This window comes from Mauremys reevesii, linkage group 2, assembly GCF_016161935.1.
Source record: "Mauremys reevesii isolate NIE-2019 linkage group 2, ASM1616193v1, whole genome shotgun sequence".
Lineage (NCBI taxonomy): Eukaryota > Metazoa > Chordata > Testudines > Geoemydidae > Mauremys > Mauremys reevesii.
Window position 1 is genome coordinate 63,127,610 of NC_052624.1, and position 18,296 is coordinate 63,145,905.

At 38.5% G+C, this 18,296-nt stretch overlaps 1 protein-coding gene across 2 annotated transcripts in view; it reads right to left on the bottom strand.

Moving 5' to 3' along the window:
* Positions 1-18,296, bottom strand: part of SKAP2 (src kinase associated phosphoprotein 2) — a 152,295-nt gene that overhangs the window by 9,714 nt on the left and 124,285 nt on the right. For both annotated transcript variants that reach the window (XM_039525721.1, XM_039525722.1), the window contains 2 exons: positions 12,617-12,691; positions 2,907-3,019 (listed from right to left, as the gene is read on the bottom strand). In XM_039525721.1, the coding sequence (XP_039381655.1) occupies positions 2,907-3,019; positions 12,617-12,691 (188 nt within the window). The remainder of the gene's footprint in view (positions 1-2,906; positions 3,020-12,616; positions 12,692-18,296) is intronic.

Consider the following 18,296-nt stretch of genomic DNA (forward strand, 5'->3'; position numbering starts at 1 on the left):
CAATTTTAACATGATACCAGCATGAGTGTGTTTCTGGATAGGTTTACTGTAATCAACTAAAGGTAATCTTTTTAGCTAACTGACTACCTATCAATATGTGTTATGAAGCATTTGTTCAAAAATTCTGTTATTTAAGAACTCTCAACATTTGAAAGAAATACTTAACAGTAAACGTTTGCAACAAAACACTACATGTTTTCCTTATGTGCCAAGAACAGGTAGATATGCATTATTACTTAGGTGAAGGTAGCTCAGCCAGATTTCAGGGCTCAATGTTAAAAAGATGGAAATCTACTTTTGTTCAGGAACATTACTGCTAACGTGTGTGTTTGCAGGATCAGGTCGTAGTGGGCACCGTTGATTTCAACAGGACTACTCATGAGTACATCAAGCAGGATTTGGCCTTCTGTAGTGTTTAGCTACATTAGCAAATAAATTACAAATAATCAATGTTGTGTCACTGAAACCATGATTATTTTCCTTAGGTGCACTTAAACTAGAATCACTTCAGCTGTTATGTATTGTCATCTTATTTTCATTGTCTCTTTAACATGTAAAAATGCTACAATTTTCCAAGTCAGAACAAAATTGCCTCCATTACATTAATATTGAATTGAGAGAAAAAAAGTCTATAAGGCATTGTACAAAGTATATGAAAACAATTTTTTGGCAGAAGATGCAAGAGTCATATTGGTGGAAGCTACAAATGCATATTTTGTCAAGTTCATGAGATTTAAATTTCTCAATAAAACAAATATACTCTGCTTACACAAATACCATACATTTTTCTTAATATTGCATTCTTCCCACAACATATAACACTTGCATTTAATTCCTTATCAGCAAAACATGATTGCTTCATGATTAATGTCAAAACCTAGCTGACATATGATAGGAAAGTAATAAGCCATAGCTAGGATCAAGCTGGAGTTGAATTTATGACACCATTTTGGAGCTACACACATTACCTACTGTCAGCAACTGCGTCTCTCATTTTTAACCACTAGATGGTGTAAAAAAATTAAAAAATTGCCCAAGATTCATACCACTGCCACAAAACCCAAGTATTACTCTACTAGATTAAGGAATATTTGTTGCAGAAAAGTCTTTACCAATTTTAGGGTGCTCTAGATTACTTTTTACGTTGGTTGATTCTTAACAAACCCTGTGTCTGGTTAGTAATGCTCAGACAGACCTTGAAATTGAATAAAGTGGAAGGCTAGATGGATAATTCCCTGGCATTTCACCTCCAAGGAGCCTAAATTCAGAGCTGACAGTAGTGACCAAAACGCATTTTTCTGAAAAAGCTATAAACAGTCCTTAAGTGAAATGAGACTGAATTCTGCGGACTCTGTTTTGGTATAGAAATCACCCCTCACCAGAAAGCTTCCACACATCTGGAGAAATTAGCAGGCCAGTTCAAGGACTGAATATGCATTAATCAAGGCACAACCCGGAGAGGGTTGATAGGGATTGGATGGATTAAGCTACTGTTTCTCCCCCTCTGTTCTCATTTTTAAAGTGAATTCTTTCAGACTATCTGTAGGAGAGGGGTAAATAATTGTTAATTGTCAGGTGGGGAGGTTAAGATTTAATTAGCCCCTTGTGGCATTAGACAGTAGTAAAAGGAGGCTGATGTGTACAATGGAATTGTTTGCTTATCGTTTTCCATGTTTGTTAAGGAGTACTGGTCTTCACTACTGAATGGAAGCTTGCCCCACCAAAAAGCCTTATCTTACCTCTAATAATGTAATTCAGTTATTAGCTTATGTGACAATGAAATACCTCAAAAGAAGCACATGGTCACAATCATTAGCAATACATTGTCTATATTTTCATATCTGACTATCTTTCCAACCGTAAATCTTAAAGTTATTTAAACAGAAGCCATACATTCATTATCCAAAAACACTGCCATTAAATTAATCAAGGAAGATTTAAAGCAATAGTGAGGAAACTGAAAGCTTCAAACTAACAGAAAGAATACTGCAGCTTTCATGGGGTTACTTATGATTTCCATGCACAAGTACAGAAAGGGTTTAAATGAGCCCCAATGCCTTCAGCATTGTACTGAATGGCAATCGTGGGTGAAGGAATGTAATTGAAAGATGCTGCTACAAAAAAAAATGTTCAGCTTATTTACTGTGGAAACTGAGGATTTTTATACAGGAAGAGAAGAAAAAAAATGTTTTACTCTCAGATGCACTCATATGTAAACTTCAATGGGCTTTGTGTAAGAGCATACAAGGAAAGGATTTTGTCCCATTATTATTTAAGAGAGGTAGGCAAATTAACCTACCTTACAATAAAACATGACTGCAAGCTTAACGCATGACATTATATTGGAACAGAAAACCCGCCTTTACCTCTGTGGGTTTTTTTAAGCAAACAGGAAAAAGTGGTGAATTAAAAATCGCCTGAATCTGTCAGAACAAACATACACAAAGCCTAAATCGTCAGAACAGCTGCAGTGTATACAAAAAGATGAAAGCCTAGTTCTAAAAACAAACTGTTTCCCGTAGCAAGATGCCCAGAAAACCAGAATCAGGACACACAAGAATATAAAGGAAGAGGAAGTAAAAACCATAACACACAACATAATATAGTTTACACTACAAGGTTAACTTTTACCTAGAGTAAGCACATTGTCTTCCATTAAATTAGCTAAGGGATGTCAGCCATGATTAAACGAACAGATAAACATACTTTTAAGTTGATTCCTGTTACATGGTTATGTTTTAAATGTGATTATATTTCATTTGACAAAATAATTCATTACTGTGAATGTCTGATTGCTAACAAAGGGTCTAAAGGGAGTGCCAGTCCCCCTCCCGCTCCCCCCCGTATTATTGTAGGAATATATGACTCTTTTCTTACACCAATTTACTCTCAGTAGCATACTGTACCTTGCTGAGAATGTAGATAACATCGCCACGTTTAAATGACAACTCATCAGAAACATCTCCTGTGCAGTCCCACAAACCTTGGTAGAAATTAGCATAATTGGTATTTTTATCTCCTGGGAAAGAAAAAAAAGCATAAATTAAACCTTCCAGCATTTGTGATCTTTTATCATCAAAGGTAGTAATTAAATCTTCACACACGAAACGAAGATGGGCTAGAACACATTTCTCAATTTTCACTGTAGAAATCCCCACCACACGCCCACAAAAAAAGCTAGTGGAAAACCAGTTTAACCTGTGAACCCTACATTTGGTAACTGTTGTCACCCAAAACATGCAGCTACAGGTTCTCAAAGCATTTGGCAGCCGCGTCTTACAGCGCCTAACTCTTCTTTACTAATATATTTCCAGCAAGCCATGTTTGCATCTTAACTTGAAAAGGATACAATGCTAGAGTATAATTAATAAAATCTGTGAGAAAAGGCCAATGGTAAGCATTTTGGGGTGCACATCTTTTTCTTTTCAACAAGATTTTCCCTTTTCTGAGACCCTTTCATATAATCTTTGGCTGTTACTGCTGAAATATTGTAGCAACTTTGAAACTGTTTGCTGAAGCAGCATTTCTAAAATATTTTGTGTCAGCTCCAGCTTAGGACATTAAGCTCTGGCTAAACATGCAACATACACTATAGTCATAAGCTCATCCTTCTAACAGCATAAGCACAATGGATGTGCTGTGTTCAAACTGCCATACAGACCATTAACTGATTGATTATTTAGCACTTTTTGCTCCCTAATACTGCAATAACAGAGTAATGAATGCTTTGTCATACGCTTACCATACAGAGTACATCTATTGGAACATAGAACTTAAACATGGTTAAATACACTGGACACTTCTGTTACACTACAAATAATTTCCTGTTTTTAATTCAGCAAAAATGGAGTTGGATGAGTTAACTCACAAAGAATGTAAGCAATGTGAATAAGATGACCAGTTACATTGTGTATACACTAACCAGACAGAAGATGTACTAACAATTTACAACACTGGAAAACTATCTTCTACTTCTGATAACATAAATATCACTGAACTGGCTGAATCAAGGCTGTCATCTTAGTTTTGTTATATGATCCTTGCACTGCAGGCTTGCTGGTTATTCCAACATGTACCAGTCACATTTGCATATCAGTAGCACTGTAGACTATTATTTATAGGTCACAATTTAATCATGATTGGTTAAGTTTATTACAAGAAAAAAAATCCCCCTAAAGTATCAGGTAACAAATAGGAGAAATTGCCACACTATTTTCTAAAAGTATTTTTCTGTTGATGGTGGTGTTCTCTATTTTGCAAACATTTGATTTTAGTTCCAGGGTTTCCTACAGCAGCAAGAAGAGCTGCTTTCTATTTATTTACCTCAGTCTGTGGGCTAGCACTTTCAGATGTCATTACTGACATAAGCAGGAATTTGCACAACTCTGACATAAATTAACACTGCTGTGCATTGCCATTTGTTATTTATCCTTTACATAAAGCAGTGCTTATTGGTTAACTTCTATCACATAGCACTAGAGGGCACTCAGGCTAGCAGCACACAAATTCTGCTATGATCGCACCAAAATATAGATACAATTTAAAAAAACCTTAGTAATAAAGTGGTTTATATTTTAAATGTTGATGTTTAGACAGTATGGCATCTGGAGGAGATTGAATGCGTTTGAAAGTTTTTGCAAGGTCTAAGTTTTGGCCCTAACAAGCTCGTCGGTCAATTTATTATTCACTGAATCTAAAACTCACTCAATAGTGTAAGATGATAAAATGAACATTGTATCTCTGCTACCATATTTTAATCTTGTAATTATTTCAGCTACTTGATTGAACATAATGTCCAGTACAATTTTTATTAAAGCAAACTGAAGCTCTGGCTGAGGAGGTTTGTTGCAATTGTCTTTTTTTAATATACCAAATAAAACTTTTAGTTCTTCAGTTACATAAATGTGAATTATGATTTCTCACACATGACACTTATCCCTCTGGGGTTTCTTCTTCCCATTGAGGAGCCTGGTGGAATTCCTATTAACATTAATGGGAGTTACATGGGGCACATCGACAGGAGAAGAGATCCCACAGCGCGTGAGATACATCTCTCCCTCGATGAGCATCACGAGTATTTCATTAAGCCTCTGAGTGTAAATGCAACTGAACTAATGACTTGGCAACACTGGAAAAGATGCATTTTAAAATAAGCTAATCGCTACTCGATGATGTTACCCAAAGACCAACCATGGCTCTGTGCTCTCATATGCGAAATCTACATAAGAAGAGAGCTGTTTACCCCAGTGAGCCACTTGGTTCAGACAGTAATTGGTAGGCCAGGGGGATGAAAAATTATAAATAAAAAAAAAGAGGCAGTGTACATTTGTTAAGTTACTTTATTCTCTCACGCACAGTAGTGTGTAAATTCCAGATGGGAAATCTGGACGTGAAAAATTAACAACTGGAATCTCCTTGCTCCGCTATGACCACAAGTGTGTCTGATTAAGTATGTGCATAGTCACACTTGTATAATAAGTATGGACATATCCTAAGAAGCAATATGTTTCAAGCAAAGCAGGCTTCATTAAAAGATGGAGCTAGTATTGTTTACAGTGCCTGCACCACACAGAAAGGTGCAGCGAGGGATCTTGTAACAAACTCACATTGCATTCTAAAATACATATAAAAACTTCTATTGCTCAGCCCCTAGCTTACAGACCTATGCTAAATTCTGAGCTCTGGCCTGATTTCAGAAATGAGAGAGGACCATCTTGTGCCTTTTGCCTTTATTTGGAGAAGTGGATAAAAGAAAGCCAGGTGACCCTGGTGAAAAAGAATTTGGCAGAGAGTTAGGAAATGATGCTGACTCTCTGTTCCCACTTTTTATACACTTTAAAGACATGAAAACAGATCAGTTATTTGACATCAGGAGCATATGTACCAATGGGCAGGGGTGGGGGGTGCATATGTTCCTGATATCAGTAACATTACATTCATGGGTTACTGATATGCTCTCATTTTCTCACATCTCAATTATGAAACCAGTGTTTTCACCATTGTACTGTACCTTAAAGATGAACTATCTAATTCCTTAAAAATGCTATATACTCCGTCTATAAATATTGCTAAAATAAAGAGAGCATCTATCTTATGCAGAAGGCCTGACCCTGTCGCCTTTACTCATGTGAACAAGGGATGCAGGACCGGGTGTACATTTTGTATCTATCAGCTGCCTTTGATACTATTGATCATAAGGAGTGGCTGAGCTGCTTTTGGTAAGGATGGATGATTGTGGTGGGGAAATACAAAGTTAGGCAGCTCACATTCTAGGACAATTGTTTGATAAGCAATTGCCCAACAGTTTTCAAAACTCCCTTGTGAAGGGTTCCTCAAAGTTTCGTTGTCAGACCTATTTTTCCAGGGCTGATGGAGGACACAGACATTTTTGTCTTATGTGCTGATGAGAACTAACTCTTTGTCAGATCCAGATAACGCAGCCTTCCTACTTCCCTGATTTCAGACAGAGATAAGGCCTAAAGGAAGGCTAGATGGCTAACGCGCATGTCAGACAAGGAGGTGGTAGTGCTAGTGGGTAGGGGAAGCTGCTGGAGAAATTGCTCTTGCTAATAAAGTATACTTTGCCAAGGATATCCACAATCAGGGGTCATTCTGGATCTCTATTTCCCCAGGTAGCAGCCGTAAGCAAGAGTGTTGTGGTTGTGGTTCCTCCCCCCGCCACCACTTGCCACTGGCTAGATTTGCAATATATTCTCTCAGGTCTACACCTGACCGCTGTTATCTGTGCCCCTCTCATGTCTAGATTAGACTACAATAATGCTCTATACTTGGAGCTTTCCTTGAAGACCACCCAGGGGATTCATTGCAGCCCACTTTCTCAGTGGTACTAGATATGTTAAGAGCATCATACTTAGATGTCTAACGTATTGTCCTGCTACAAAGATTTCCTTTTTTGCTTCCAAATTCAAATTAATGCTTAGTTTTAACAGCCAAAGCCATACATGGCTGTGGGTCCTGGCCACTTTAGAGACTTCCCCCCTCCCACAATGTCCTCATTAAGTAGCTGTGATCATCTGTGGTCAGTAATGGATGGATGGACCTTGCTGGTCCAGGAGCTAAGTTTGCTAGCCTTCAGGATACATTGCAAGTTTGAGTTTGAGTAGTTTGGGTTTGAGATAGATTCTGGGATCTTTTAGATATGGTGGTAGTTGTGATTAACCTGGAGATTATTTGCATGCTGTAAGCTACTGGCAATTTATTACTCATTTTGTCTTAATGCTCGTAATACCAAAAATATGGAAGGTATCAGAAAAAAAACCTATGAAAAAGTTATTGTTGTAAAAAGAACAGGAGTACTTGTGGCACCTTAGAGACTAACAAATTTATTTGAGCATAAGCTTTCGTGGGCTACAGCCACTTCATCGGATGCATAGACTGGAACATACAGCAAGAAGATATTTATACATACAGAGAACATGAAAAGGTGGAAGTAGCCATACCAACTGTAAGAGGCCAATCAACTGAGATGAGCTATCATCAGCAGGAGAAAAAAAACTTTTGAACTGATAATCGAGATGACCTATAGCAGGTGTGAGGATACTTAACATGGGGAAATAGATTCAATGGCCCAACCATTCCCAGTCTCTATTCAAACCTAAGTTAATGGTATCTAATTTGCATATTAATTCAAGTTCAGCAGTCACTCTTTGGAGTCTGTTTTTGAAGTTTTTTTGTTGTAAAACTGCCACCTTCAAGTCTGTCCCTGAGTGGTTAGAGAGGTTGAAATGTTCTCCCACTGATTTTTGCATGTTATGATTCCTGATGTCAGATTTGTGTCCATTTATTCTTTTGCATAGAGACTGTCCGGTTTGGCCAATGTATATGGCAGAGAGGCATTGCTGGCACATGATGGCATATATCACATTGGTAGATGTGCAGGTGAATGAGCCCCTGATGGCGTGGCTGATATGATTAGGTCCTATGATGGTGTCACTTGAACAGATATGTGGACAGATCTGGCATTGGGCTTTGTTGCAAGGATAGGTTCCTGGGTTAGTGTTTATGTTGTATGGTGTGCGGTTGCTGGTATTTGCTTCAGGTTCGGGGGCTGTCTGTAAGCAAGGACTGGTCTGTCTCCCAAGATCTGTGAGAGTGAGGGATCATCTTTCAGGATAGGTTGTAGATCTTTGATGATGCGCTGGAGAGGTTTTAGTTGGGGGCTGAAGGTGACGGCTAGTGGCGTTCTGTTATTCTTTGTTGGGCCTGTCCTGTAATAGGTGACTTCTGGGTACTCTTCTGGCTCTGTCAATCTGTTTTTTCACTTCAGCAGGTGGGTATTGTAGTTTTAAGAATGCTTGATAGAGATCTTGTAGGTGTTTGTCTCTGTCTGAGGGACTGGAGCAAATGCGGTTGTATCTTAGAGCTTGGCTGTAGACAATGGATTATGTGGTATGTCCTGGATGGATGCTGGAGGCATGTAGGTAAGTATAGCGGTCAGTAGGTTTCCGATATAGGGTGGAGTATATGTGACCATCACTATGCAAATTAGATACAATTAACTTAGGTTTGAACAGAGACTGGGAATGGTTGGGCCATTACACTAATTGAATCTATTTCCCCATGTTAATTATCCTCACACCTTCTATGGGTCAATTGGGTCATCTCAATTATCACTTCAAAAGTTTATTTTCTCCTGCTCATCTCAATTGATTGGCCTCTTACAGTTGGTATGGCTACTTCCACCTTTTCATGTTCACTGTATGTATAAATATCTTCTTGCTGTATGTTCCAGTCTGTGCATCCAATGAAGTGGGCTGTAGCCCACGAAAGCTTATGTTCAAATAAATTTGTTAGTCTCTAAGGTGTCACAAGTACTCCAGTTCTTTTTGCGGATACAGACTAACACGGCTGCTACTCCGAAATCTCTTATTGTTGTAAATGCATTCTGCATAATAAATCAGCTCTTCTGGCTCAACATAGATTTTACTGACTATGGAAGGGTTCAAACCTCTGATCTGCCTTCAAATAAACTAGAGAAGAGCTACTTATGCCTTATGTCTGTGATTGAAGAAATAAAAGGTGGGTTGCCATGGGCAAAAATTTGGCAAATATATTACACACACACTATGCAAACACACACACATAACCTTAAACTTTGTTAAACTGGATTTAGGGTTATAAATAACTAGATACTTAAGGAAAAAAGCTTTATGAGCACAACATAGTAGTTTCAAAGAGAAAGCTTAGAAAGCCTGGAAATTCAGAGTAAGATTACACCTTTTAAAAACATTAACATTAGAAAGTATAGAAATGCACACATCAAGTCATTAAAATAAATTTAACACTGCCCTCATCTCCACTGACCTCCCACTCTACATAAGACAGACATTTTTCATCCTGTTGTAAAGGGGGGGTTGATTAAATCTTTAAGAAGTTAGCAGAGCCTGCAGTTGAGTATCTTAAATCTACTAATCCCACTTTATCTGGCTAGTTTCCCTGTGGGAAGAAGGAACTCCAGCATTTTTTTCTCATTTATAGTGCCTTGGCTTTGTACATAAATGACTGTGATATATAGGCATACTGCAACTCTGATGTATAAGTTACTTTATTCTGGCTCTTAAGACGTCACAGCACCAGATAAAACTACTACTACATATGTCTAGGCTATCTCTCATAGCATGACAGCACCATCAACATTTGGGGTGTTGTCCCATGGGACAGTCTGGAATGTGGTTTCTTTTGATGAAGAGATGCAAAAATTCTGCCCTTTTGGGGATCACTGTTTATGGTCTTTAGAAATAGCATGTGTACTGTAGTCAGCTCTAGTGAGGTAAAGACAGGGGACATTCAAAATAAATAGCACAGTAGGGTACAATTAGTCTTAACAAGAGTAAGATATGGTTATCCAGCTAGTTTCCTTCTCACTTTTCAGACCCTCTGCTGTGATAGTGTGTGTTGTTTGAGGACACAAACCATCTCTTGGTTTTCAGTTGTTCTGATGTTCCTGCAGAATGTACAAGAATGCACATAGCTTCCTTCTTCCTGGGCCCTTTCTTTCACTCTTGCTATGCACATCAGGGAAAGAGAATTATAAGATAAAAAAAGAAGCATGGTAAAATAATTTTACTGGATTTATTTGGGGAGCAGGGGTCAACCACAAGATGAGTCCAGTTTCTTTTCTATATTTCCACTGCCCCGCATTTCTCCCACCACAGCTCTGTCCTTTCAGCCTCCTCTCTTCAATCCAGCATCTGGTTGAATTCTCACTCTGCCACTTCTCTCGGTCCCTAGCACTCCACAATCACAGCTATCTACATCAAGGCAACACACAGTTTATTAAGTTTATGAAACCAATAATGGATGTGAAAACTGGTTTTGACAATTAAATCACTCTACCAATAATGCAAAACTAGTTAAAGGCACCAGTCTTCATCAAAATCAGCAGATTATACAAATTTAGAGTTTGTAGACAAATTGCTTGGGAGTTAAGATGAGGCCAAAAAATGCTAGAAAAGCTTTCAAGATAAGAGATTTTCAATTTTTTGCCCTCATATTTCAAAAATTCTTTATCTGAGTTGCTTCAAATTTACTAGAAAAATTCTAGCCTGACAGAAGATCCCTTAGGTTCAATTACAGATTGAATGGTTTAGTTCTGGAAAAGTTAAGAAGCATGTGTGACCAAGCTGAGTTCATAATGGAAATCTAGCATCTCTCCATAATATATACCTATTCACTCTATCAGATAATTAGAGGAAAAATTAGTTAAGTGCAGAAGATGAGTTACTGATGGTAAGGAAGATATAGTTTTTCTTGTAGTGCTTGAGACTGATTGAGATTTAGGTACCGTATTCTGTGTGTATTATTTGTTGGGAAAACATCAGACATTTTTGAATAAGTTAGAAGTACATATGATATGATGCCTGGAAAGACAGAAATGCCCTTGTCAACTCACTGCCCTACACGGCAAACAAACTTCTTGTGTCATATATTTAATTGTTTAGGGAAGAACAGAGCTCAGTGCTACGCTCAGGTGTTAAAACTATTACTTGAAATGAATTTCATGTCTGGGGAGAATTATGATGGCGCTTTATTTCAAGGATACTGTATGAACCCTAGTTAGATTTATAGAGCTGTTCTCATAAAAATTGGGACTGCTGTGTTCATAAACTAAAGTGCTAATATTTTGGTTACACTAGAGGATGTTATCAAAGTAAAGTTTCTTTGAGCTGAAATATTTACGAGAATAACAAACATCTGTTGCTCACTTCATAATTGGATTGACCCTATCCAGTATTATAATTATTGGCATGTCTAAATGACTGTTAACACTAAGGTTTCATTGAGTCATGTTGTTTTATGCATGATTTTTAGTAGATCACAATGCCAGCAACATCTGATGACCTAGTCCTCATTTCCTTTCCAAGAAAAGGAAACCAAAACATTTTACTGAAACCTGTTCCTGCTTTCCTGTATGGGTCAGGAAATCAGGCCCCCTGTTTCCTCTCCACATGTTGCAGTAGGAAGAGTACTGCAAAGCTACTTCCTGAACACACACTCCTTATCCACCCTTTCCCTGACAGCACTGGAAGAGTGATGTGCAGTATATATGATGGAGGAAGGCGACCCCAGACTGCATTACACTGCAGGACACAGTTACGACACGGCAAATCTGGCGTTGGCCGACATTTAGCTGTGAAGAGGTGTAAAGACCTGATAAGAAGCAAGTCTTCCCTACTTTATGGTCAAAAAAGTGATGGTTTATCAAAAGGACCATGCCCTTGAGGCAGGGATATATCTTGTTTTTACCGTAGCTGGAAATGTCTTGCAGTCGAGAAAAGTTGTCCCTCCATGTGACTTTACATAGTATATGCAGTTATTTTTCCAGTCCCAGTGACAATTAGCACAAGGGCAGTTTGCCAAGCTGAGGCAGAGACAATATCCTTCTTAGCCTTCCTGGGCATTTGTGTCCTTTTCCAATTTTTTTTGCTGCTGTCACTGGACCCTGGCATTTCTTACCCAATTCATTTGCTTTCTGTGATAATCATATGCAATGAAGATATGCATGGCCAACATTTAAACAGGCTGCAGATCAATTAGCGGTCTTAAGTTTATCTGATTTTTATCAAAGAAGACAGAGCTCTGGGTCGATTGTCAGAGCCTGTGTCAAGTTGACCTTTTCAGAGATGTCTACATTGCCAGTCCCCTGGGCAACTTCTTGTCCCCTGTTAGTCTCTGAATGGCAGAAGTCTGTTCTGCTCAAGCACAAAGTATACACAGATGTCTATATTATATTCTTATAGGTTTGACAGCAACTGCATGTTGTATCTATAAACTGTCCTTTAGCAGTGACACTTCCTCAATGATGATAAGCTAATTTATGCAACTAAATCTCCTTTGTGCAGAAATGAAAGCTAATTGAGTCATTACAAAGTAATTCAGGAAGGAATACCTTGTATAAATCGGCTTACTTTATAAATCCTTCTCAAGTGGTTTTCATGCATCCTAAATGGTGCTAAGCAGTTTTACTGCCATAAAATACCCAGATGAAACATAACTTTTGGAAGCTGGGAAAACATTGTTTACAACAGCAAAAGGCACAGACTGGAAAAGAAAAGTAAAGAAATATTTGCAGAAGAAAGAAAAACATTTTAATTACCTGAAACATTGCTAGTGCTCCCTTGGCTCAGTTTCTTTGGCTCTTCAGTCTTTGGAGGAGCACTCTCTTCTTCTTCTGCAAATAGACAATTAGAAATGAAATGCTGAAGGAACCCGCTAACTGACAGGAATTACAGCCCACGTCAGTTAATCAATCACACTATCTATATTTCTAAAATGTAAATGCTGGAAGCCAAACTCTTCTGTTTTCATACTGCCACACAAGTTTGAGGGCTTGATTGTTTTTTATTTTTAACCACTCTGGTAGCTCTCTTAAAAAAGACTCAGTTGTGAACGGTTGAATTCATCTCTGACTCTGAAAAGTGACTTGAAAGTCCCATTTTGGGGCTCCCCCTTTGCAATCTTTCAATGGCTTCTAGAACAATCAGAACTGGGGTCCCATCCTCCCCTGGCTACATCTATCATTCCAGGCTAGGGAAAATTCAGGCTTTGCTATTCATTCTTACATCAGAGGGGTCTGATTGTCACTGCCCCATGCCTCTAGAAAAAGTTGGGGGTTCCACAGGAGACATGGGGTCTCTTTGCCTCTGCTGTGCCATGCATCTGCATTGGCTCCTGCCTGCTCAATGGGAGCATAGCTGCCCTGTTTTCAGTGGCTCCACCTACTGTGGCAGATCATGGGAACCACTAAAAGGAGTGGGTCGGGGGAAGAGGTTATATATAACCTGGGCATGGGTGGGGGAAACAGTCCATATTAATACAGTCTCAGACCATACCAACTAACTGTGCTTTCCTCCATGGTTTGGGAGGGAGGAGAAGAAAGCTTGATGGAGCCCCTCAACCCTGTTCTCTTGCCAACACAGAGTTAGAACCCTCCTCCTCCCAGATACAGGTTCTGCTTCATATAGGTACAAGAAAGGGACTACTATAAACTCCTTAGTTTACAATTCTGTTGATGACGAATAAAAAGGAATGGACTTTAACTCTCTCTATCATAGCCGTGTTCTTTCTGTAGGAGTAAAATGAATTAAAAACCAAAACCTTATCATAGTTTCTATAACAGCACAGCTGACAACAGATCCCCTCGCTAGGTATTATATTGACACAGCCACTTTTCAGAATAGAACTGCACTTTAGGCATGTCCAATTTCTGTGCTGCTATTTAACACATGCGTACTAATATAATAAGAATGTTTGCTTTTAAATACCATGGACCCATTACAGCTACTAATCTGATATTTTGTTAATAAACAATGAGTATAAAAGTCATGGCTTTTAAAATGTTCTTCACAAGCAGATTATGTAAGAATTTCATAACATTCTATGATGGCAAGGAGGGTAAGTTTCAGCATGAACATGGGATCATGTCTGGTTTGCATTAATAACTTTGTAAACGTATAGGTTCATTCATACGCATCACATTATACATTCAGACTTCAATTCTGCAAATACTTAATAGACACGTTTAACTTTAAGCACAGGAGTAGACCTGTTGATTTCTGTTGGACCACTCACATGCTTAAAGTTAAGCACATGCAGAGCTACTTGCATGACTGGGGCTATAGGTTGCCAAACACAATATAATGGGAGCCATGGTTATGTGATTTACTGTTCAAGGAGCTTTGTATTATTGCTCTGCCAGTTAATCAGTAGTTTTTGTTGTCTAATAACTACTGACTAGTTAGAAGTTTGGTTGAGACATTCTCCAGTGACTTGGACACAAAACAAGAAAACAATGGAAAGTGGTAAATCTGATGCTACTGCACAGCACATAAAAAAGAGAGAGAGAGAGAGAGACTGACTATCTGCTATATTTAAACTTGTTCAACACTGAGTACTTCATTACATCATGTGGGGCATGCTAAAAATGTAACAAAAGTATCCTTATATACTCTCAAGAGCACCAGGAGGCACTCATCCCATGGCATACAAGCAATATTATCCCTTTGTCTGTCATCTTTTCTACCCATAATCCATTATCTCTTCCTATAAACACTCAATTCCAGGTAAGAGACAGCATATTATATACTGCTAGAAATAAGTTTTGATATTGAATATTGCAGAATTATTTTTATTAAGAATATTCATACCATGTTGCTACTCTTTTTATCGGTTCAGTGATAAGAATTCCATTTTAGTAAGTATTTTTCTCTTCCCTCTAATTTAAAAAGGGAAAGGGAAAGCAGTGCAGGTTTGAGAAATTTTTCCACAGTAAGACAGAGTACCTATAAAAATAAACACTATATTGTCGGTTCACAAACAAAGTTCATAAATAAGTACAATTCTCCCTTTAAAAAAGGGAAACATCGTTTAAAAATGGTGGTCATTTCCTAGACTTGTATTTGAAGTGTAAGAGGAGAAAAGAAAGCCTGAACCCAAGTTCCTTCAGAACCCCAGTGGTTCTCCATGTCAATTAAATATTGCTTTAGATCCAACAGACTTGGGCCATGGGAGCTTAAAGAGGACATTTAGCTCCTAAAATACAACTTATTGCACTTTGGGCCTGGAAGCAATGTCAAACAGGGAGAGACCTCTTGTAATCAACAGGAATCTCAAATGCCTAGAGGCACTGGTCAGAAACTATGTTGCAATGTTTGCAGCAATGCATAGCACAGATAGTATATACAATATCAATTATTGAGGAGAAACAGTACGACAAAAAGTACATTGTATTATCAAGATAGTGTGTCACAGGGAGCCACAGGGATTTTCAAAATAATCGTAGTTCAATCTTTCCTCTCGCCCCTCACTTTCTATCCTTCACGCTGGGAAGAGATGTGTCTCTCTAGTTTCTCTCTCCAGATCAATAGGAGCTCTGATCAAACCCAGAGCTCTAGAAGAGCTGCGTATGTGTCGCAAAAAAATGCAACTGGGCCTACATCAATAGGTTGAGGATCCCCAGAGACTAGAATATAGACACACTTACAGCATGTCTCCACTACTAGAAAGTTAAAAGATTTTTTTTCTGGTAACAGATCAGGGAGGAACTGCGAATATTAAAAAAATTAATAATTCCTGTAGATTTCACAGCTGAATTCTAAAATTTTGCACTGTGAGTTAAATATGTAAATTACTACCAGGAGATTGCCAGAGCTATTCCCCAAACACAGATGGCTCTACCTGCACATATGATTTAAAGCAAATACAACAAATACAACAGTATCTGACTTTTAGACATGAGTCTAATTGATTTTTCTTCCTTTTTGTTCTTCCCAAAGAAAGAATCAGATTATATGAATATAAAAATGTATTAAAGTGTAGCTTGCATAATACATTTCTGCAACAGAATTGGTAATCTCCAAGATAAATATGTATAAAGTCAGCATTCCACCAAAAAACTGATAATAGTCAACCACTTACCTACATTAGTTCTTATATTAATAGCAGTATTATTAGCTAGTATTTGATTGTGTTGTGTTATTTGATATAGACACTGTCATTATCCAGTATTAATTAATACCCTGGATAATCACAGTTTGTGGGTTAATATATTCTATTCAACACTTTAATAATAGTAAACAAAAACAGCTCAGCTATGCAGCAAAATCCATCAAACCACACAGATGGTTATAAGGTTTTCATTATGTGGTTTCCATAGCAATCATATTGTAAATCTGGAAGCTTCTTGCAAATAAGCAGCTTGTATTTACATGCCTCTCAGCTGCAGCATGGAATTCTACAACATGTGAAGTTATTATTCCAATCAATATTGTTAGAAGAATTGTTGGGAGATGTTTTGATCAGTCCAGATTAAAAAAAATACTGCAGTGAACTAATTTTTAAAAATTATTCAAGCATTTAGATGTCTGTAATGCATACTAATAGAGCCATGTTTGAAATTTCACTGTGGTGACAAAAGGCTACAAACATATAAGCTTGTCCTCTGGAAACCCCCCCACAGTACATTAATAAAAATCAAAATGTCTTCACAAGGTACAGATGATAGAGACACACAGGAAGAACTCAGATGAAACTGAGCAGCCGTTGCTTATTTGCTCAATAGGAATGTAAAGGTATAAGGGCCTTTATATCCTTATACCTTTACCTTATATCCTTATATCCTTATATTTAGAGCCTATTTGAGAGAGAGACTGAATTATTTCTCCTGGATCTATCCTTTTCTTAAAATGCCCCATGTAACTGTAAATGGGAACTCTAAAAAGAGAGAGTAAAGTCTTACTGTGGCAAAGAGACAAGTACTTTTCTCTACCCGATTTATAAACTTAATTTTACAAATTGAGCCTGCTCTGTAACAGATGGATTATTACCCTAATAAGCAACATAAGTCTGTCCAGCTATTCAGTTTCACAATAGCTAGATCTAACTTTTACAAATATTTTTGTTTTGGGGAGGATTTGAATAAACAAAAGGAAGGAGCAATATGCAAACAAGTTAAATCCATATTCATTTTCTTAAATTGAGGCCCATATCTCCCATTCCCTTTCCCCCTCTTCTCCCCGCCGCTCCCTGCACTAGCATAAGCAGTGAGGACTCAAATCCAGGGACCACTTGGTTTACAAGGAAGTAAGCAGAAATAGCTCTAACACACGGTATCCTTTCCCAAAGACCTGCAGAAGTTATTACCCTTACATTCTGTGAGATTAGTACTCTCCCTTTCTGAAGGAATAAGGTCAGAAGGATGGATAGTCTCTGTGGTATCCTCCCCTTCTCCTCCCAGATTTCCTTATGGAAGCTGATGCTTAGTCAGCACTACCTTGCATGGTGCTCCCCCTGCACTGAGAAAGCTCACTGTGGAAGAAAGAGGGTTGTGTGGCTGCCACAGCCAGAGAGGCTATGGGACGAGGGGAGGGTGCAAGGAGCAGTGTGGAGGTATTAAGCTTCTGAGTTACTGCAGCTTCTGGGGGATCTACAAAAGTTTCCTGCACATCTTAGGATATCTCCAGCACGGTTAGTCTCAAACCTTTTTGGTGCTGCAGGGGTGGTCAAGACATCTCAACACAGAAATCATCGCCCAAAAGCTTAGGTGGCTTTACATGCCTTTTATCCTCCCAATCCTGGCCTGCTTTGGGGACCAGAGAACCTCTAGCATAATTCAGATAGCTCTGGGGGCCTGTCTAAGTTAAGGTAGCCCTCACAGACCACCATATTGGCCACACCCCTGCATAGAATTGCTGCAGCACTGTGTGCTGTAGCTCCACCCCACCATGCCTTACACCAGGACTTTGAGGGTCCTCAGAAGGCAGCCTGATTCCTCTGAATTCAGGAAGCCTTCCCCATCTGGAATTAGGGTATAAAGGGGCCAGACTTAGAGTGAGAAACTCATCCTTTGGATCCATAAAACTTCTCCATGGAACTAAGGATGTCTGTAGGTTTGGTGGGTCTTTATTCCCCTCCAACAGAATGATCTGCAAGAAATTCTACCAGTTCAAACTAGCTAAGGTTCCTGGCCCCTATCTGAATATGGACTTATGCAGGGAGTTACTTGATCCGAAGTCTACATGATGGTTGGGCATAATAAGAAAAATAGATACCCCATGAGGTAGGGAATGTATTTCAAGGATAAATTCACTTTAAGCCCTTTGATAGTATGGTGATGGGGAGTGGATAATATAAGTACATAGGCAGACAGATAGAAAATTAGTTAATTATTCAAAGATTGGGTTAAATTAAGAAAAAGAATCCCACTAAGATCACATACAACACAGTCCTCACTGTAACACACACTGTTAAGTATGGTTAAATCTGACTGAAGCTGTCTA